The sequence below is a fragment of the Gymnogyps californianus genome, chromosome 6, assembly GCF_018139145.2.
Source record: "Gymnogyps californianus isolate 813 chromosome 6, ASM1813914v2, whole genome shotgun sequence".
Lineage (NCBI taxonomy): Eukaryota > Metazoa > Chordata > Aves > Accipitriformes > Cathartidae > Gymnogyps > Gymnogyps californianus.
In genome coordinates this window covers 9194579-9218027 of record NC_059476.1, presented here as the reverse complement: position 1 = coordinate 9218027, position 23449 = coordinate 9194579, and the positions used below count along the sequence as shown (strand labels likewise).

Sequence of the window (23449 nt, the reverse complement as noted above, 5' to 3'; positions counted from 1 at the left end):
GCGAGTTACCACTTGCTCTTTTTGAGAAGTGAAATGATTGAGCTTATTAAATCACTGTCAGTAAAAGATTTTCTCCAACTTCTGAATATTTTTTGCGATTCTTCTCTCTATTCTCTCCATGTTTCCAACCTCTTTTAAAAAAATGCAAATGCCAGAATTTCAAGAACAAGTCTGATAGTATCTGTTTTGGCAATACCTTGTAGAGTGATAAATTCGTCTCCCAAGTGCTGCTTACTGCGGCGCACCTGAGTATTTAAGGTTGTTTTAACTCTTTTTGTTTCAGCATCCCAGCAGCAATTCATACTGAGTTGGTCATTCACACTGATCTCTCAATTATTTTGGGAATTGCTTCATTCCAAGGGCAATATGTATCCCTTGCTCTGTAAATGAGGCCTATATTCCTTGTCCTTGTAAATACAACTTAGCAGTGATTGTATTTAAAAAAAAAATAATAATAAAAAAATCACTGAATAGGTACAATTGACCAATTGGCATACTGTATGATTTCTTTGTCCTCCATACCATTAACCATTTTCTTTTCAGTCTTTGTCATGCATAGACCTCTCAGCTATTATATATCAGTCTCATCAAAACTGACTGGATCTGATACTCTGGGAACCTTGCAAACCTGTCTAGAAATTTCCTTTTCTGATGTTGGTTCCCTTCTGACAATTTCTTTTTTAGCTGTCAGCTGGCCAATTTAACTCATTTATTTTGCACTGCACTGATCTCTGTTTTGCCACACTATTTGTGATTGTGCTTTCTTTTCTTACATCTCTGTCACAAGAAGGAGCTAAGAAGTATACTGGGGGATTGGAGAGCATCCATCTAGACTTGTCCTGCTGTTATGCTGTTTCCCTATGATGTTAATGTCTTTATCATGTCTCACTTCAACTCCCTACTGTTTCAAAACTGAAAAGAGCTTATTTCTACTACCATTCTATTCCCCTAGCCAAGTAGACTGTACTCCTTTATACCTTTTGAGTTTAACTTAGTGTTTTTGAGATGAGGTGATGGGTGCTTCAAGATACAGACATCCTATAGGTTTATGCACTGGCATCCCAATGCTTTCTGTTTTGTTCTTTATTCCTTTTCTAATCTCGCCTAACATCCTATTTGTTGTTTTGACTGCCACTAAACATTCATTTGATATGTTCAAAGAACTGTCTGCAATGACTTCAAGACCATTTTCTTGAGTGGTAATTGCTTATTTAGAACCTATCATTGTGTATTTGTAGCTAGAGAGGTTTTTTTTCTTTTCTTGTGCACATTGCCTTCAGTTCGTTGGCACTGAATTTCATTCTCTTATTTTATTGCGAAGTCACTCAATATTGTGAGATCCTTTGCAGTCAGCTTTAATTTTTATGGCCCTAAATAAACCAAGGCTATTATCTCACCACAGCCTGGAACCAGGTTAGTTTGACAAAATCTATTTTCCATGTCTTTCCTCTCTTTGTTAACATGAATTTTTATATTTTTTTTCCTTCTGATTATTTACATTAAAAAAAAAGAGAAGGTAAATATTTCATGTTTACTTGCCAAGAAAAGATCATACAATAGCATTAAGTAAACATTTTACGTTATCAACTCTGTAATTTCCAATGATTTATATTATTTTATGGGTGTGTCTTTAAAACACTCTTTTCTGATTTTGACTTTGCATGTAAACTAAACAATGTTTTGACTGATGAGAGGGAAGTTCAATGTGTGCCCCAGCTCCATTGACGTACAGAGCACAGAAGCAATTTGTCTGAAGTTTTTCAGCCAGAACTCTCAAGTTTTTTTCTTCTACTAGCTTAAGAGAATTGTTCAAGAAATTAATAAATGTGAAGGACAGAATCTTCTAAGGAAAGCAATTCAGTTCCTGGTCATAATGAAGCAGTCGCACAGTGCAAGGCACTCTTAGTTTCTTCTGTCCAGATCTCTTGAATGTATTCATCTTTTTCAAATTCCAGGAGCTTTGAGTTCATCATTTTAAACAGAGTTACTGATGTTTCCCTAATTTAGTTTTTTTTGGAAGGACTATAGAGGAGGAGAAGAGTAAGCGAGATGGCTTACCCTTACTTCATGCACAGCATGCTAATTTATAGCAACACATCAGTACTCTGATGTTGCCCCTAAGCATCTGTTGCAGTTACTAGCTAGACAGTACAGCAAATGGTAGGGAAAACATTTCTGGGAAATACTATTTGTAAGCAGCTATTGGTTTAAAAAGCTTAAAAAATGGTGCTGCAAAACTGAATTTATTCTGGTGGTCAGTGCGGTTTTTTTTGTTCTGCTTTTCCCTAGACACCAAATATAAATTCACAGTCAACTTGTACTTGCTTTCAAAGGAGGCTGGAGAAAGGGAGACAGCCAAAGACAAATTTTGAAAAGTGAAATCAGTGTATCAGCTGGAGTGATGCATTAAATGAAACAATGAACGTTCTCTGATGATCAGTTTCTGTCATAACATTCTTTGTGCTACTTAGATATTTTGTTTTAAAAAACTCTTAAGAGAAACACTTCTAGTAAGAAATACTGTGTTAATCAAGTGGTGTATCAATTAAAATGTTCTTACTGTGTTAGTTCGTTTCAGCAAAAACCCATGTAGAAACATTCATTAAAGTGTAAGGTTGAAATTTCTCTTCTGAATTCCCTAAGGTTCTTGAACCAGCATTTGCCCTCTCACATCCTTTTACTACAGATCATTGACTCTTCCAGCAATTTTCTATTGGCAGAATGGTTCTTAGATATGCTGAACTGTTCTGATCCATTGATCAGAACCAATCAAAATTCCAAGTACCTTTGTTTTTTAAAGAATCTGTGCCAAGAACCAATAAAAGCTCAACGCAGTATTTAAAATGACCCTACAAGGAGAGAGGGAGAATATATCTTCCTTTCCATAAAAATCCCTAAGTCCCAAAGAACATTAAAAAACTGCTAAAAAATTCTGGTGGTTGACATTGGCTGCTAAGAGGAAAGTCAAACTTTGCATCTAGAAACAGATCCTTTAACCATTTTTTCCTTTCAGGTTCAGAACAATCAGCCTTCTTGGAGCTAAACAGACAGAATTAAGCCTCTCAAGTAAAAAAACAAGCTGTTCATTTTAATTGAGCATTCTGTGCCCAAACCTCTTTATATATTTGGTACTTTTCTCTTTCAAACTTGGCCTCACTCTGGCAGGCTTTCTCAAGGGTGTTCAAAGAAGAAATTGATAAAAATGAATTTTGAAAACTTGTGGTGAAAAGAGTCTTAAGTGAATAAGATGCTGATAGAAAGCCATATCAATTTGTATTACTTTAACCATCAAGAAAAGCTTGTGTTATGGAGACTGACTTTTGAACATACTCAGAGCAATGGTACTTTTTGTTGTCAAATACTCAGTGGTACAGCTGATTCTGTTGCTTGCAGACCAAGGAATGATTGGGTGCTTTCATTCCATTACCTTAATAGTGACATTAAACTACAGTTGCCATAAACAGGTTTCTAATAGTCTCCACATTAGGGATAAATATTGAATGCCATCAGCTGTTACTGCTGGAGATGTATCTTCTAGGTCATAATTTCAGTTCTGCTTACAGCATGATACAGGGAAACATTGGTGTTACTGCATGGATAATGATTATATTTTCCATTTATGCACAGTACTCCTCTGAACTATACTACTTCAGAGAATTCTTGTTATTTCCCATGTAAGTTAAAGAATACATTTTGAAGCTTTTTGGCAAAAAAAATTATGGATGACTAGCATAATTCAATAGTTACAGGATTGTATTAATTGAAAACACTGCACAGCAGATGTGTTAACATGACTGAAAGTTCTTCACACAGCTAGAAAATCCAGATACTTTTATAAAAACCTGTCTAAAAAATTAAAAGACCTTCTGACTGCTTACATTAGGTGTCAACTTTAAAAGCCTTTTGTCAGTATCCAGAAATTCACTAAAAGAGGTTGAGAGTTCAATGATCTTTCTACCAAAATCCTTTATGGACTAAATGTTACAAATACAAAAATATTGGAGCAAGAGAGAAGGCATATGCTCCAATTGTGAACTGCAGAAGTTTAATGATTTTTTTTTTTTTTCCTTCTCTGTTGTGTCTTTGGGACTGTAATGTAGTAATGTTCTTTGGGATGTTTTCCCTGGGCAATTCACCATAGAAATACTCAATTTGATAAAACAGATCTATTGTCATGTGCAAACCTGGTTCCTCAAACTAATTATACTCCCTGCGTAGTTATCATTCCTGCATCCCAGGAAATTATTCAGAATTCACAAACTGAGAGAAGTATAAATTGGTGTCATTTTTTGCTATTGTTCACCCTCTTTTTCCATCTGCTAAATGTAGAACATGCAGTGCATATTTGTTGAGACTGTTGTGGGTATGTGGACGGTTGTAATGGAGCTTATCCCATGCTAATGGAGACAATAATAGCATTTTATGGAGATAACCACAGCATCAGAGGTGTGCGTTCTCTTTTGACTTTGAACTTGGATGGTTGACTGTTGTTTGTCATCCTGGTAGAGTTTAGTTTTCCTCTATTTTTGTGGGGTTTTTTCCACGCTTAAATGTATTTTCATTACCTTTGATACCCTAAAAACATAAGCTTTTTCAGACCATTATGTTACAATTATTTTTTTTTTTTTTTGTAATTGCAGTTGTTTCTTATCCTTACTGCTGGTAGCTGCTGTCGTTTGGAAAATCAAACAAACCTGTTGGGCTTCTCGACGGAGAGAGGTATCAATAACTTTAAGATTATTGTAGTAGCTTTATCTTTCAGAATAAATTGAGAGCTTTGATGAACAATCACACCTCCACTTTCTCCTGTATACACAATTTAAATATCCCTTTAAACATTTTTTTTTACCCTGGACTTTTTATGCTGAAGAAGAAAACTTTGTTTCTTCCTCCTGTCAAAAATTACAGAAATTGCAGCACTAGGTTGCAGAAAGCTATATTTTCTTTATGGTGGAATACTTAGAATATTTAGAAGAGAACAGAGTATTTCAGTTGGAAGAGACCTACAAGGATCATCTAACCTGACCACTTCAGGGCTGACCAAAAGTTAAAGCATGTTATTAAGGGCATTGTCCAAATGCCTCTTACAACACTGACAGACATGGGGCACTGACCACCTCTTTGGGAAGCCTGTTCCAGTGTTTGACCACTCTCTGTGTAAATAAATGCTTCCTAATGTCAGGTCTGAACCTCCCCTGACACAGCTTTGAACTGTTCCCACGTGTCATATCACTGGATACCAGGGAGAGGAGATCAGCACCTCCCTCTCCACTTCCCCTCCTCAGGAAGTTTTAGAGAGCAGTGCGGTCGCCCCTCAGGCTCCCTTTCTCCAAACTAGACAACTCCAGAGTCCTTAGCCGCTCCTCATAGGACATTCCTTCCAGCCCTTTCAGCAGCTTTGTTGCCCTCCTCTGGACGCATTCAAGTACCTTGACATCCTTTTTAAATTGTGGGGCACAGAGCTGCACGCAATACTCAAGGTGAGGCTGCACCAATGCTAAATACAGAGGGATAATCACATCTTTTGACTGGCTGGTTATGCTGTTTAATGCATCCCAATACTCTCAATGGTCTCAAAATAGTAGTGCAAAAACATTGGTAAGTTGAGTGAACACAGAGGATCATAGTGTAGCATCTCAAACTTTCTAGGAAGCTATTTGATGCTGTGACTTACGCTGTGTTGTTATCAATAGTCATTGGAAGATAGAGTAGGAGACAACCCTCTCTGCAAAGAGCTTATAGTTTCTTCTTTTTTTATTCTCTCTTTTTTGTTTGCAATTTTTTTTTTTATTCTAGGCAAAATTCTATCTCTATTAATATCAGTAGTTCTGTCATTAAAACCATGGCACAATTGAAGCTCTTCAATAAGTACTCATACATAAAGTCACCTTATTCTTTTGTTGTCTAAATCATTTTAGCTCTGTTGGAAAATTTGGCCCAAATATTTTTCTAACCTGTTCAACAAATGATTAAACTTAGATGAGATTAAACTTAGGTTATGTGTACTGCTACATGTATATAGCATGATTCAGATGATGTATACTGATGGTTGTCATGTTTCATTTTGTTCTCATAAATAAGATGTATAATTTTTAGACAGTGATTTTTTCCCCTTGAAGCTTCTAATTGTGATAATTTTTGGAAACAGCACTTGCTTAATGGTACTGTAACCTAGATTTAAAAAAAAAAAAAGCTAAGTCTCTCTAATTAAATAATTTTTCTTAGTATACTGGCACTATGAATGTTTAAATAACTTTTTTTTTTTTTACTGTAGATCTACAGTGAATTTATATATGCTTTAAAAGTGCCAGGTAACTAGCACTTACAATTTTCCTTCACTGAAATTATAGCGTACTAATGCCCAGGTTTAGCTTTGAACTAGTGCTACAAAGAAAAATGTATATTATTGTAGTTATTTCATTTAGGTATTTTTTAACTTGGATGAATATTGTTGAGAGTATTCTCCCTCTAAGGGCAAGTGCTCATATATTTGTTATTACTTGCAAAATACAGATGAAAGTTACTTTCAACTACAGTATTCTATTCAACTTATAAATATTTTGTTTGAATCTGTCTCAATACTTAACTCATTAATAGTTCTGTGCAAAATTATGATGGAATGTAGCAATTTTTTTATTTCATTTCTCATGTTAATAAGGTTGTTTTATTGACAAGTTTAAGAACAAATATGAACATATGAGTTTACAGATCTAGTGGATCTAGTCTGTGTTCCATGGTTACTCTCCTTGATGTTTGAAATACAGCATTTTTAATGTAGTCTCTAGGCATCATCCTATAAAGAACACTTTCTCATATAAAAAGTTTTTGAAGTTTTCCAAGTTTTATTTTCCTAATGTCATCAAAAGCATTTCTAAGACTGTATGAAAGCTCATATAAGCTGACTGATAAATACAACATAAACATATATCAGCTTCTTCGGAAGAGCAAATTAGAAAGAAATACTTGGCAACTGGATTAAAACTCTCAGAGGTCCATGCTTCAGTTCTGATCCTTGATTTTCCTTGAAAATAACTAGAGAAACTTAGTTGTCTCTCATTCAGAAATGTTCCTTGTTTAATTTCAAAACTACATGAGTATGTATTTCTTCCTATTTTAAATGAGGTGTGAAACAGTACCTAGAGCGTAGTACCATTATGAATTGTAAATGTTTAAGCAAATCTCCTTTATTTTCAATCTGCTATTGCACATCAGCAGCAGTTCATGTCAAATACAAGTTTTTGGTAACATTCCACGTAATATTTTCCTTTAATCTAGATCAAAGAGCTTGTTTTTACAGGTAGCATATTTTGTAAGGTTTTGGAATGAAGTGTTATAAATAAATTGTATGAATAACATACAAGTGGAAGGCAATCTATTGTTGTAAAGAATTCTGAAGTACCTATTTTTAAAGCCCACCCATTTAGCAGATGAGCTTTCCATCTCTTCCATCATTCTTGAAAGACAGGAATGTTTGACTCTTTAGATGTTACCTTCAATATGGACACAAACTACAGTAAGAAGTGATATATAACAAGAATGCAAACAAATATGAAAAAGCATGCTGTTAATAGCTATGCATCCATTTATTGTTCATCCTAGTCTGTTTTCCCCTAGAGGAGGAGAAACTTTATTATCCAGTTCTTGTGATGTTTTAGTAATGAATTTTATCATGCTGTTGAGGTAAGCAAATAATTTTTTGAAGTTTTCGTAGACTTCTATGTGTAGCTGAAAATTCAGAACTTTGTCCTTTTTTGCCTTCTGACTTTAATGCTTGGCTAAATTGGGTCAGTGTTGATTCCAAATTGAATGTAGCATGGCCTCAATCCAATACAAAGCAAGAGCAAGTTGTTTGCATTGTGTAGTGGGAATGTCTCAATTTTCCCATAAATTTAGAAATTTTCTCTCCAATTTCTTTCCTAATTCATTGCTCATTGAGCAAATATTTGCTTTCCACTGCTCAGAGCACTGCCCAAATATTACTGAGCAGTTCATTTGAATTTAGGCTCTATTATACGTACATGAAAGAAACTATTTTTTTAATAGATATCTCTCTATGAAAATAAATAAATAAATAAATTGTGTCTTCCAAAAGACTTTAACTGATGTTTGTCAACACTGAATTTAACTTCCCTTTTCCCATATCTATTGGTCTTTTGATTTAATTAGTTGAAATAATTTTTCCCTAAATCAAGTCCTTGCGTTTTGGTAATTTTTTTTACTCATAACAAAATTTGGTTCTCATATTTTTCCTACTTACATTGCTGCCTCTTAAGGTATATTTTACCTAAGGCTTTTTGAACATCTATATTTATACTTTAACTCCTGACTGAGCTTCTCTTCTTCTTTCCTGCCTTCTGAAAGGGCAAGAAACAGCAGATAGACTCTCTCTCACCTTATACCATCAAAGTTATTCACCTTCTGCATTGAAAGAAAATGGGAAGTATCCTTCTTTTATTTCACAGTTCCAAAAAGATCAATGAAACTTTGAGCAGAAGAACACGAACAACCTCCTGCCTGCCATCCTTTGACACCTTCCCCCACCCATCCCTCCCATGGATCCGCAACGTTTAAAAAAAGGTTTTTAAGAAAGGCTGAAGTAAGATAGTGAAATATTGCTCATCTGAGAGAGCTCGATTCTTGAAAGGAATAATACAGAATATGATGAGATTATTTCCAAAGCATTATTCTTATGACACTATCTTTCTTGAGAAACAAACCAGAAGGAATTGGGAACATTCTTGTGGGTACCAAACGTCAAATTCCTACTTACAGAGCATGATAACATTTGCAGGTAAGCATGGAAATTCATGTAGGAGTAGACAAAGGGCAAGATATATTTGTTTGTCAAATAAGTTAAAAGAGTTCCTAAGTATTGCAAAGTTTAGGAGCAGCAAAGCATTTTTTAGAAGAGTCTTACACTACATAAAAAGATCAGATATGTACTCTAGGTTTTAATCTCTCATCCTTCTTTTTCCTCAAAAGACTCACAAATCTTTCTACCAGTACCTTGCTCGGTGAAATTTCACTTGTTAGTTCAGTGGATGAAAAACTGAGAGCTGTCATTTTCTCCCAAAAGATTTGTTAGGCCTCTTGCATTTTATACCCAGAATTCACCCAAGAGCCCATCCATGAAGTTTCAATCTGACTCTGTTTTCCTTCTTTATACAAAAAAAGATATATCATCCAGATTTACTAAATAAGAAAATTGAAGAGAATATTATTTGTTGTCTCTGCATGTTTCATATCTAAAGTATTCATTCAATCTTCTGTTGAGAATGGGTACAAGAGAATCTGTTCATAGATCATGTTACTGAAAAGCTTGATAGGTTGCCTGCCAGTTTTGTAGTGGCTCAAAGGTTTTGTCTCATGAACTTTTTCTGATTGAAAGGCATCACACTGCAGATAAAATTTGCATCCAAATGATTTCTTATTAATAGTGTGTTGAACTTTTCTTTTTGCTGACAAGATTACACTGAGGTCACTAACAAACTCATACAGATGGAATTATAAACCACACAGCTTCTAGTTGAGGTATTTTAGCAAAGTATTTGTCCTTCATAAGGTAAAGCAGTTGCTGCTCAGATACCCTTTGTACTATTCATTCAGCCAGATGTTTTAAAGAATTGTTACCTTTAACCCAAAAGCATGCAATCACTGATGTACATACAGATGTACTCTTCCTCCCACCCCCAGAGACACACACAAAATACATTTGTATCCCAGTGTGTCATGTGTCATTATGTAGAATCACAGAATCATAGAATGGTTTGGGTTGGAAGGAATCTTTAAAGGCCATCTAGTCCACCCCCCCTGCAATAAGCAGGGACATCTTCAATTAAATCAGGTTGCTTAAAGCCCCATCCAACCTGACCTTGAATGTTTCCAGGGATGGGGCATCTACCACCTCTCTGGGCAACCTGTTCCAGTGTTTCGCCACCCTCATTGTAAAAAATTTCTTCCTTATATCTAGCCTGAAATATACATTTGTGTATCAGCCAATTAGGTAAAATGCAGTTTTACATCTTTTCTTACGAAAATCTCTTTTTTACATATTATTATAATTACACACTAGAAAGAGTTTACATATCTTAAAAAGATGACTTAGAATCTTATTTCCTCATGTAATACACTATAAGTCTCTTGAGCAATGAGGAAGTAGTGCATGATTGCACATTTATGTAAAAATGTTTGAAGGCATGGTATTATATGTGTAAAGTGCTTGCCTAACTTTAAAGGTTAATATCATTCCTTTATTGGAATTTTCATATTCATATATACCATTTCATTATACAGTCAGCTGTGCACCATTTGCTCGTCTGAAAGAGTAGCACATACAGGCATAAAAACATAGAATTATACAAAATGCTTGCTTTATACAGTGTGTGGGTGCCACACAACTTACTGCTTCATTTTATTAAATAAGCTTATGTTTGTTTAAAAAAACCCTCACCTTTCTAGCCTTAATTTTAATATCAAGGTAATTTTATTCTCTTGAATATTCAAAGATTCTTAAAAACACACAAATGAAACTGAAATAGACTACTTCTTAATAACAATACCAATTCATGTAATAGCTTTAGGCTCATTTCTATGGTAACCCTAGTAAGAACGAGAAAGTTCAGTTATGTCAATAGTACTAATGAATGTAGACAATATGTGAATTTCAGCTAGAGCTTTTTTACTTTATATTGTAATGACACTTGCATTTTTAAAGTCTTCCTTTTAGAAAAGGCAATAATGGCTTTTGGTGTATCTAATATTGTTTATGGAATGCAACATGTTTAGTTTAGCAATATTAATACGCATAGAATATGGTGTATTCTTAAACAGCAACTGAAGGAGCAAAAGGAATACTTTGGTTCATCTATATGTTTTAATGTGGGCAAGGAACCACCAATAGTAGATGTAAGGAAACCAAGAAATATTAATACACATAAATAAAGTACCCCAGTGCGTAATGTTATTCATGTGTGTAGGTGTCTACAGGATTATATGCTTTACATTTAAAACTTGTTAACCTCACAGGTCACTTTTCTTTTTTGGTAGCTTCTTGTCTGTTGCTTAGCAAATATCTTACACATCTATATGTACTTACTCATAGACTGTGTGAGTAATCCTACTGAAGTCAAAGGAGCTATTCATAGGACCAGAATCTCAACTTGTTATATTGCTCAAGCTCTTCTGAAATCAATAGAGCTACGACTGCTTATTTCAACTGTGGATCTAGTTTTATTGAGGATAACTGGGACATTTATTTTAGGCTGACGTTTTCTGCATTCTCTCCAACCTAAAATTTAGGTTCCTCTCTGAATGAACCTTTCAAGTCATATGCCTAGTTAGTTGACACTAGATCTTGTCTCAGGACTCCCTATGCAGTCAGTATAAGAGACACCTCCAAATGACAACTCATCCCACCCAATTTTCGCAGTGTTCCCTTTGATACTTGTGGGGGGCTGACTTGTTGTTAATGATATAAATAACCCAATGAGTCAAATCTCCTATAGTGAGAGTTAATCTTTGCTTTAATTTTGTAAAATTGAGGTTGTATTTATAGTACTGTCACTTCATAAAAATAAGCATCTGATTGATTCCTATATTAGTGCTGCTCATATCATGCTTATTCTCTGTGAAGAGAAGTATTAAATGGTACCAGTAACAGACTCAATATTATATTGGAAAGATTTATTTTGGGGGGGTGAGTTAAACAAAGTTGATCTAATGCAGGTATCTCAAAACATCATACAGTGTTAAGAGGCTTCCATGAACAATTATCTAGTCCTTTTTTTCTTAAAGTAAGTACATGTAAGGATGTTTTTTTTAAACAAGTACATGTAAAAGACACTGGAAATCAGTATGTGTATACAGGTAGAACACCCACTTTTAGCTAACACAAGGCATTTATGAAAGCTTGCTAACAGATCTGTCTGTTTCTTCATTCCACAAAAATTCAGAAAGTAAAGAAGATAACAGATGACAATAGATTTTGCAAGGAAAATTGTGGGCTACTTCTCTTTATTAAAAAAATAAATAAATGAGGGAAAACATAAGCTAAGTAGGTGTTTTAGTTATATCTACGTATGACCAGGAGAAGAAAATTGTTCGCTTTTCTTAACATAATAAGTTCCTTCTCATATTTACATAGTGTCATTAGCCTGAAGAATCCCAAAAGGCAATAATCAAACCAAACTAATTTCATTATATATGATTCCTGGTTGTATGCACAGAAGAAAGCTTGGATGTAGTTATTAAAGATGATAACAGTACCTTAAAACTGGTATTCTGTTCTGTAGAATTTATTATCAAAATTGAGATTTCTAAATATTAGTATAAAATAATGCTGGAGATAATATTAATGTTGTAATGGACTATATTAATTCCTGCCTGCTATCTGTCACAGACCTGGTTAAATCTTGCAAGTGTACTAGGTTAAGCTTTCAAGCTAACAGGAAAGTAAAATTAAGGTTATTTAAGAGAAAGAAGGAACTGGCAAAAATGAAAAAGACTGCCTGAGGCAACTGGCCACTTGGCAGAGCCTAAGGAGCCTTTGAGCCGTATGGTCTGAGAGGTTTCCATGGGACTAGTTGTAAACATAACAGCATTAGGAGAATTTTTAGCAAACTACCTGTCAGCAAAAAGCAGCAGACAGTGAGAAAGGCAATCCTTAGTGGGGCGCTGGGAAGAAGCCAGATAACTTCTTTTGAATTTCTGAGAAGAAAAGTCACTTGGATTTGTTTCCACAGTGTTAAAGGAATGAGGATGGTGAATAAGTTCTTTGTAAATAAAGAGGATTGCACCAAAATAGATGATTCATTTTTGTCTCTTAACAAAAACAAAAGAGCAGGTGTTGAATATTGGCCCAAAGTGGTAAGACTCTTCTTTATGTTTGTATTTCCTCTGTGTTTGCAGTAGTGTCAATTGTTTGTCCCCTATTAAAACACAAACAAACCTCCCATTTCCCAAAGCCCTGTAAGAAAGAAGTGAGTAGATTTAGGTGCAAACAACAAAAATGCTTAGAAACTTGGAAGAACTCTGCTATGAAGAGAGAGTGAAAAGGTTTGAGGGTTTACAGTAAGAGCTCTTTGAGGGAAATGCAAATACTCCTCTGTCCTGGTTTCAGCTGGGACAGAGTTAACTCTCTTCTTAGTAGCTGGTACAGTGCTGTGTTTTGGATTTAGTGTGAGAATACTGTTGATAACACGCTGACGTTTTAGTTGTTGCTAAGTAGCGCTTATCCTAAGTCAAGGATTTTTCAGTTTCCCATGCTCTGCCAGCAAGCAGGTGTGCAAGGAGCTGGGAGGGAGCAGAGCTGGGGCAGCTGACCCGAACTAGCCAAAGGGGTATTCCATACCATGGAACGTCATGCTCAGTATATAAACTGGGGGAAGTTGGCCGGGAGGGGTGGATTGCTGCTTGGGCATCGGTGAGTGGGTGGTGAGCAATTGCATTGTGCATCACTTGTCTTTTCTTGGGTTTTATTTCTCTTTTTTTTTTTGTTATATTCCTTTTCATTACTATTATTATTATTATTATTATTCTATTTTTATTATTATTAATTAGTATTATATTTTATTTTCTTCAGTTATTAAACTGTTCTTATCTCAACCCACGAGTTTTACTTTTTTTCCCCCGATCCTCCTCCCCATCCCACTGGGAGTGGGGAGGAGTGAGTAGCTGCGTGGTGCTGAGTTGCTGGCTGGGATCAAACCACGACATCCTCTTTAGTTCCTCCTTAGCTTTTCTCAGAGTTGGGAGCAATTTTAGTGGCACTGGGTAGACAACTTTGGCTCAGGTAAGTCACCTGCAGCAGGGGAAGCATAAAGGAAACTAAGTCAGAATCGTCCTTCCTCCAAAGAGCAGGGAAGCAACTCAAAGTCCAAGCCTAGAAGACATATATAGTTCCTCTCTCTTATTCTGCTCCTCCTTTCTACCTAAAGTTCTGTTTATTTACAGTTGAATGTTAATCATGTCTTCTAAAAATTATATTAAATCATGGTAACAATAATTTTGATTGCTTGTAATGTATGGAACATTTGCTACTGGTCTGTAGAGAGCTGATGTCAATATTATTGATGTTTTTTCACAAATCTATCTGCTTCCACAAACGTCCACCTTCTCCTTGCAAATATATCAAATATATTATTTTTTCAGAGCTGATTTTTAGGAACATTTCTGTATGTGTGCAACTGAGTAGCAATAAAGAGGGATTAATATCATGCCTGAATCTATTTCAAAGTGTTTGCATTTCACTTTGCCCAGCATGGATAGTACGTGCCTTCTAAAATAACCGCATTGACCTTTTTCTCTCTTAAAGTTAGTGTTGATAATATACACAATTATTCTTTCTTTTTTAAAAAAAATATTTTGAAGGCACTGAAGTTTCTTATATGTGGATGACTCCCTGCTAAGGTCAGAGCTTTAATAATTTTCAATGCAAAGCGAATGCAATGATCAATGCCACTGGAAATTAGTTAACTTCACCAAGCTATTTTTTCAGTGCCTGCACTATTAATTGGTTTACTCTCTCAGCAGAACGTGTTCAGTGCCAGTATTGTTGCTATCAACAAACTCTATGGAGAACTTCTCCACTTTCTGTAGATATTTGTACATACAAACGTTCCTTGGTGTCATCCCTCTGAGCAAACGGTGGTTGTGCAGTTCATCTGAGCACCTTCTAGGCTTCTCCCCCTTCTCTGGGTAGAAGGAAATAATAGTAGGTTCATGGTGACAAAATATGCATATGTATACTTATTTCTTGAGGAACCTGCAAATACAAAGTAACAGTGGAACCTTAGGCTGGAAAAAAAAAAACCAACAAAAAAACTTTAGAAGAAAGCATGGGTGGACAACACAATCTACAAAAAGGTAGAGTAGTTATTCTTTCTCAAGGATGTAATGATGCAATGTTTATCCTTCCTGGAGCTATAGTTTTTATTGCTCCAACAGTTCACAAACAATAGTTGAGAATTAGTGTGACCTGATATAAACTAAGCTCATTACATTCATTTTCAACAGATAATTAATAATTAACGTATAACCTTTGGCTTTCCTTTTATCTTCAAGTATTGACAGAAGTCGCATGAAAACATACTATGTGTGGGAAAAATGCTTTGAAATGCAAAATTTAATTAAAATTAATGTAATGTTATTTTAGAACAGTTGTATAGTAGCAAAAGTACTATAGGGAATATGAATATTTGAACAGTCCATTATTTTTATCCATGCTGTTCAATTTATACACAAGTCATTTCTGGAAAACAGAATACCATTTGATGTTTTGGTTGGAATTTATTGGATTGAGTGTACCATGGCAGTCAAATTGTAACATCAATAAATTACTCTAGACTGCTTTAACAATCAATTGACCCACATGTAATTAACAAAAATGAAACCACGATGAACCCTGTAGCTTGAGCTTCTTTGGTTTTCTGTGCTCCACATACATTTTGAAAATCCCAGTTCATTAGACTTATCATATCTAAATAGCTGTATTTCTTGGTCTTTTATATTTGTGCAGCCACAGTCAGAAACACTACTGGAGGAGGCAGACAGGGAATAGCATGTCCCAGTCAGGAGAAGTTTGGGATTGGAAGACAGTCATTTGCCTATTGGTGTTATAGGTGCCCTCGTGCAAATTACTTCGCTGCCTGGGCCATCAGTTTCCCCATCTGTAGAACAGAATCAGTTGTACAGGTCTTTGTATGCTTTTCATTAAAGATGCTGTTGCTATTAATTGAGGGAGCCTATTCTCATGACTGTTTTGTGTTATTCCCCAATAATCCCGTTTGTCCCTAGCAGTTTATTTAGGCATCTGTCCATTTAGGCAGGAAAAGCGAGTGAAATGGACACTGGATTGCTCTCTTAATTGTTATCTGGGTGGATTGCTACTAATCAGAGATACAAACATGTTGTGAAATACAGTCTGTTATTTTAATGTTATATTTAATACATATTTCAATGTTTGATAAAATACATTATGAAAGTATGAAATATCTCATATGTATTTCATTTTCAGCCTAATTGAAACCAGTCACCCATTTCTTAGGTTTTTATGCTTTCTGAGTATGTTAATGATGTACAATACTGATTCTGCACTACTTTTTACCTACCATAATTTATGCCTTCACAAAGTTAAGGAATAATATTTCCAGAACAGTGGGAGCATGTTACAAAAATACCATACCCATGCGTGTGACCCACATGCAAGTATCAGACACACCACATTTTGATTTAATACCTTAACAGTGTCCATTAGTAATATTCCTGAACTTGTCCTCTTCCCCATTCACATGGAAAGCAAGTCCGCATTGTTAATGTTGTTAATGACTAAATCAACTATGCATGAAATGTCCAAGTTTCACCTCTGGTTAGAGCATCCAGTATACTGTAAGCTCATAGAAAACAATGAACATAAATCATTTCGGTAGAAAGGGAGGAAGAGAGGAGCCAGAGAATTACTGTCAGTAAATTCCCAGAAACATCCTTCAACAAAACCTAAGCTGTTTATAAGCACCTATGAAAAAAAAGATTAAAAGCCTAGATGTTTTTTCAGTAACTAAATCACATGAAAAGAATATGCTTTTCTTCCAAGGTAGGATAGAAGTCCTTTTGAATGGAGGGGAAAGCATCTGATGCTTGTACAGTTTGGCGTTATAAAGGCTTTAAAAAGTCTATCACATGATACTTTAATAGGTAAGGCAAGGAAGCATTGTTGTGATTACATAGCTGTGGAGTAGGTGCAAAACTGGTCAGAAAAACATGCTTAGATGTTCATTGTCAGTAAAATGAGGTATTAACTACATGTTGACTGTAGTTAACTGCATTAACTACAGGTTAACTTCAAAGATTTGGCCTAGCTCTAGAACTCATCAGTGTTTTTATTAATGACCTAGCTTATGCAATTAGAGAATACATTTATTAAATTTGCAGATACTAGAAGCTGGGTCACAAGTGTGTTGCAGGCAGGATTAGACTTCGAAATAATCTTTACAAATTGGAAAGAATATCCATACTGGTGAATGCAAGCTTTTTACCTGGTAGAAATAATCATCTTCACAGAAACAGCATGAGGAAAAAGCTGACTGTGCTACATTTCTTCAGAACTGGTCAATGGCTTAGAAAGGTTCACAAGCTGATTCTAGGTCAACAGCAACCTAGTTACAAAAAAGGAATATATTACTGACTTGCATTGGTAGAAGTGGTAGATCTAAGGCATCTAATTCTTGTGCTTTACTGAGTATGGCCTTAACTGGAGCATCATGTCCAGTTTTGACACTCCAGTTCACAAAGTGTATGGAACATTTGAAATGTTCAGAGGAGAGCAACTGGAAAGTATGGCTGTCGATAGTTGTATAGTGTAAAAGAAAAGCCTGGAGAGATGTGATAACAGCCTTGAAGGTAGGGAATGGAATCATGCATTTGCTGTATCTGTCGTAGAAAGGACAAGAAGTGAGGTGCCTGTGTTGCAGCAAAGACCATTCAGGTGACACAATGAAAAATAATAAATTATAATGATTAGGGTGGTGTACTTCTGGAATAGATTGTCTTAGAGATTCTGGAGACTCTCTGTCATTGAAAGCCTTTAAGAGTAGGGTAGGCAAATATAGGACAGAAATTAGAAGACATAGATATGTCTTTGCAGGGGGATGGATGTTCTCTTGACAGTCTCCTGAGGTCTCTTTTAACCATATGATCTTATGATTTAAAAAACCCACTTCATGTTGAAGTCATTTTGTACATACCAGTAGCATTTTTATTTATCATAAAATCACAGAATGGTTTGGGTTGGAAGGGACCTTTAAAAATCACCTAGTCCAACCCCTGCTGCCATGGGCAGGGACATCTTTCACTAGAGCAGGTTGCTCAAAGCCCCATCCAACCTGACCCTGAACACTTCCAGGGATGGGGCATCCACAACTTCTGTTAGACTGCCTACTGCTAGGTGATATGAAATTACAGCAGCATATATCTGTAATAGTGCTGTAATAGTACTTGCACTTCCTCATTAAAGACTATTTTAAAATCTACATGAATTTGATATTTATACTTTCATTGCAAAACAGTGTCCCAAATGATGGTAAAGGCAAGTAATTATCCAGAAGTTCAGTTGTTTTTCCATTGAAAAGGCTTTTAAGTGGCAGCTTTCTTCTTTATAAATCTCATATGCATAAATGCAGCCTTTGATGTTATTGATGTCGTGTACCATGGTTAAAACTTGCAAAATCTCAAATAATAGAAAATCAGGGTCAAAACTAACCCCTTACATTTTATACCATTTAAGTTCATATCCATGATGTCCATCCAACTGACTGAGCCGCCTTGTGATTTTTTTTTTTTTCACTTTAACTACTGTTTGTATTCATGATTTGAGCTGGATTAATTGTTCTAGACCTAGCAGCCCTTTCATTGTGCAATTGTAAGAGTGGCAAGCAAGGCAAGGTAGCTTATTTGAGATTAAAATCGAAAACTGTACACAGATCAGAAATTGAGCAGGTTTTTGTTGTTTGGGTTTTTTTCCTGTAACACATATTTTTGCAATTATTCTGGTTCTCCTTTAGCTGAACCAGTTTCACTAGTTCTTTAAAATACGTGTACGTATTTTTTACAACAGCACTGTTTAGCACATGTGTGGAATTCTTATCAAAGGTAGAATACTGCATTTTGTGAGTCATTCTTGCATTCTTGTATCCTATGACAGATGATTTATCTATCCTGCAGATGGATGATGTGTTATATTTCCACTACTTTCAGAATGGCTTGTTGTTTGCTAACATGAAGCTAACATAATTTAAGCATACTTTCTTCCTTTATATAATTAATAATTCACATATAACCTTTGGCTTTCCTTTTATCTTGAATCATTGATACAAATTATATAAAATCATACAATTTGAGCAAAAATGCTTTGAAATGCAATATCTAATTAAAATGAATATAGTGTTAATTTAGGACATTTGTGCTGTTGAAATATAGTGTTCAGGACATCAGCAGTATTTGAATATGCTATTAGTTTTTCCATGTTGTTTGTGCCTAAAAAGTGGTTTTGGGTAGAAAATTTGGTTCAAGCACAGTGTGACACAAGAGCTAAAATATAGCTTTATTAAATTGCTTTAAATTGTTTTACAAATTGAAATGCATGCAAATAGCAAATGAATAAAACACCTACAATTTGCTTTTTATTTTGTGTTTTGCATGTCTACTTACAAGGCTGTTATTAATTGGAAATAATACTATGGCATAGAAGCTATTACCAAACACCTTTTTTGACAAAGATATTTATCTACAGGCTGAAAATCTCACTTTTAGTGGAAGGTAAGCAGCTTCATTTAGATTAAACTTTTTTGATGGAAGAGGCAAGTAAGTATATATTTCTAACATAAAGAAATAAGGTGATTTAGCTGGACTGCTAGCAAAATAGGATATAAAGAAATATAGTCTAGCATCCCAGCAGTAAATAGGTTTTTCTAGTAGTTGATACAGTCAAAAATTCACTGTCAACCCATATAAAATTCTTATTCATAGCAAAGACTTACAAAGAAGAGTTTATATCCCTCTATTTTGCTAGCAGCTTGCTCAGGTCAGTCCGCTATCATAATTTTGAAAAGTTTCCGCTATCTTTGAAGGATCTTTCTCTAATCCAAATATTTTACGGGATGCTATTTCTGCTACCAGCTTGAGCACTGGCTTCACTTTTTCATTGCATCCCAATTCTTAAGCTCTGTAAGTGCCCATTTACTGCTCAATCCTGCAGCGTTTCTACGTCCAGTACAGATATTCATAGTTTATGGGACTTCTCACTCCAAGAGCAAGGGAAGTATTGTCTGTTGGGTTTTTTTAAATTCCTTTCTTCTCTTGTTTGATTCTTTCCAACCTGAGCTGCAGGATATATCTGTCTGAAAATACTAGCTTTGCTTTTCTCTCCATAATGGAGGGAGGCCTCAGGCAACAAGTTGTCATGCAGCACTTTCGTGTTATTTTGCTCAGTGTCCTCCAGGTGGGAAAGCAGTGTAAGTGCTTACAAAATGTTTCTCTGATCAGAGATTCAGCTCCTTGTAGGCTTAGTCCCTCAATGGGGCTTGGCCCTCTGTTAGCAGTTTGGGATGCAATTAATTTCAAAAGCAGTATTTACTGGACTGCTACCCACCAGTTGAAGAACCTACTTGAAACTGCAGTCTGTCAAAACTATGTTAGTGGTATTTGTAGGAAATCAATTGCATTCTTTACATTTCATATGAAAAACATTGACTTGGTTCACACATTTGTTCCTGTATGAAAACTCTTCCCTATTTTACTGAGGGCAGTATTTTCCCCAGAGTTCATGTTAAGAACTAGCTTTATCTACTCATCAGTGCCCTCATATTATTGTCATAAAGAAATCAGATACAATAAAGATTTTCAAACTATAGGTAAACAGTCTTCTGAATAAAGTATTAGTTATTGCCAGTTAGTTCTGCCTTGTGGGATGAGGTAGCATGTAATATCGTGAACAGAAAGTATATGACTTTCTCTAGTTTACCATAATAATGTGGCACAAATGGGTAATGAGCAAATAAGGAATATGCAGGCATAACTCCACCTACATTTAATGCTTTTTCTACATGTTCTAGGAGGCAGACTAAAATTCTGAATAGATAAAATTGCTGGAAGGGAAATCCTATAGAAGCTATTATCAGATTTCCTGTTGATTTAGTGGGGTTAAAACTTTGCCCTTTAAAATTATTTGAGTTGCTCTAATCTAGATAGTGTTATGCCCCATCATGATATTGTATATAAGCCTTCTAGCTTTTGAAAAAAGTTGAGATACACAAGTGCCACAATATAGTAAAATGTGCAGGGTGACTTCATATTGTCGCTGTTCTGTACCTACCTCTGCTATGCTTTACATCAGGTGGGTGTGATTGCTTTGAAGAATCCAATACAGTTTGTAGCTCACACCATTCCCAAACATTAATTTTATTTTAAGCAGGGAAAAAACATATTCTAAAAATAAAACTTTTATTTTTGGAGGGCAAAAAGCTATATTTTTTATCATCTCTTATTTAGGATTGTCTTTGATTTTCACACCTCAAAGTACCATAAAATCAGCTTTTGATCTTCATACATTCTTAAAACAATCCAGTAATTAAGTGAACAAAGGGAAAAGGTAAGAAAGTAAAATTGTTTATGAAAGATAGTGAATCAAATGATAAGTAGAGTTTTTTTGTCTGACTAAATTAGAATAATGTTTTGGCTCAAAAAAATTACACCGTGACACCACCCCCCCATACTCACATAAAAGTTTGTCAAGTGGTGCTTATGTGCTTTTGATAATAATGAACAAAGTTCTGAAGTTCTGGAGAGTTTCATTCCCATTTTAGCTGTTGAGCTTATTTAATACATCTCATTAATGTACTTGTAGAGTTTCTTCTTCAAGATAAATGTTTGTTCAGTCCTAAGTGAAGGTGCCCTTGATAGTTGAATGGCTGGTGCTTGTGATAACAACGAAGTAGTAACTTGTGCAAATTCAAGTACAATCATGTCTTGCAGCAGGTCATTGTTATATGTATGTGAGGCCAGCATACTTAGTACTTGTCTCTGAAGAGATTGTGTAGCTATATACATTGGGACCCACTGGTTAGATAAGGAAAAAAATACATCTTCCTGGTGTCTTAGGGAGTTTATAATCATACTTTTATTCAAAATGGAAACTCATCATCAACGGACTGATGTTCTGTTTGGATTTAATCTTTTAATAAGCAGAAAATAATACTAAAAAGCGGTTTTTAAGAAATTCCACATTTATTTTCTTTTCATGATATTGGTATCAAATGTCATTCTCCCAGAAAGAAAAAGCTGTGTTGCTGCCTTAACATTCATGCTTAAATGTACACCTGTATTACCTTTGTGAGAATAAAGGTATGTATGTGCTTTACTGCACAACTGCTGGAAAGCATGGGCAAGCTTTGGCACATACAAGTTCTCCTGAAACAGAAGTGGCAACACTGAAGGTAAAAACAGGCTGAGGATGGTTGTTCTGAGTTTTACGTGGCTATTCAGTTAGACATTCAAGGGAAAAGGTTAGAGGTATCTGGGGACATTTATTATGGTGATTGTGTCAGTGGTTTTTACACCTGTAGATTATTCTGGCACTGTCTGTTCAGTGTTTATTGCTTCATGGGAGATGCCTTTGACGGCTAGTTAGGCACGGCTGGGGCTTATCTGAAGGCTGGGATGAAGAGTGTTCCTGAAAAAAAACAAATTGGCACAATCAAACTAAGAACAGTTGGCCACTGACTTACTGCCAGGGCCCACAAACACCCTATGGGAAGGGAAGCTGGGGTGACCCCAGCGTGGGCAGTGCCCTCACCCACCTGGCCCCATCCTGCAGGGGCTGAGCCTGCTGGGGCAGAGCCAGGCGGTGGAAATGGGGTCCATTGATGGCCCTGGCGATGAGTCAAATCCTGGGGCCGTCCAGGGTGTCCAGACAGGTGAAAAATGGTGCAGGGCCAGACACAGGGCTGGAGACAAGGCTAAAAAATGGGTCCAAATCCATCCAGTCGGTAGGGTCATGGTAATTAAGACCTCTTAGTGCCCTCAGACTCCTGACACTTACCCTAAAGGTTGTTGCTATGATTTTGGACAAGAGGAATAGTGTAAGTTTTCAGGTATATAGTTTTGTGGGTTTTTTTCAAAAATAATGTTAGCTTTCTCTAGAAATATTGCTTTATTTGTATCATCATGCTATAACAACACTTCTTTCATGTTTAGCTGTAGTTGAGTTATACCTAGTATTTTGTTATACAAACATACAAATGTACACTCTATCTGCCACTTATTCAGAGAGCTTCCAGAAGAAAAAATTAGCTATGGCAAAGCTTTTTCATGAGAAGCCTCTCCAAGTAAGTGACAAACTTGTTCGGTTATATTCGTTTTCTTATAATATTAATCTCTGCCAGAAAATATGGGAAGAGGTTGTAATAAGCACATTAATTCATATCTTATATCTTTCTTCCCTTGTCCTCCTGATTTTGATTGTATAGCTGTTATCTTTGATTTTTCTCCTGTTCTCATTCCCTCTCACATCACATACATCAGTTTCTCCTTTCTGTTATTCATCGTTAGTTGTCTTTTCTGTTTTGCTAGTACTTGAATATGCTCTTATGAAAGACATCTCAGCTGTGTTGTGTTTTTGTTAAAATTGGCACTTCTAAAAGGTTAGGCCTCTGCCTTTTGGCTGTTATACTTGAACTCAATTGTCAAAATGATTTCTCTAGATTGATGACTCTAGAGAAAGCACTGCTTTTGCCCGAGTGCATTGCTGGTACATAATAATCATTAAAGATTAAACTACCTCTTGACTTCAAAATCACCATACAAAAGGTTTAGGAGGACAGAAGGGACAGTGCAACTTGGTGTAACGAAGACGAGAGGATGCAGCAGCGTAATGTTATTGTCTTGTGCCAGGAGAGCACTT

General features: G+C 35.7%; 1 protein-coding gene across 1 annotated transcript in view; it reads left to right on the top strand.

The window, feature by feature from the left end:
• ATRNL1 (attractin like 1) overlaps positions 1-23449 on the top strand; it is a 550130-nt gene that overhangs the window by 311474 nt on the left and 215207 nt on the right. Inside the window, exon 26 of the mRNA XM_050899286.1 lies at positions 4641-4719. Coding sequence (XP_050755243.1) covers positions 4641-4719 — 79 coding nt within the window. The remainder of the gene's footprint in view (positions 1-4640; positions 4720-23449) is intronic.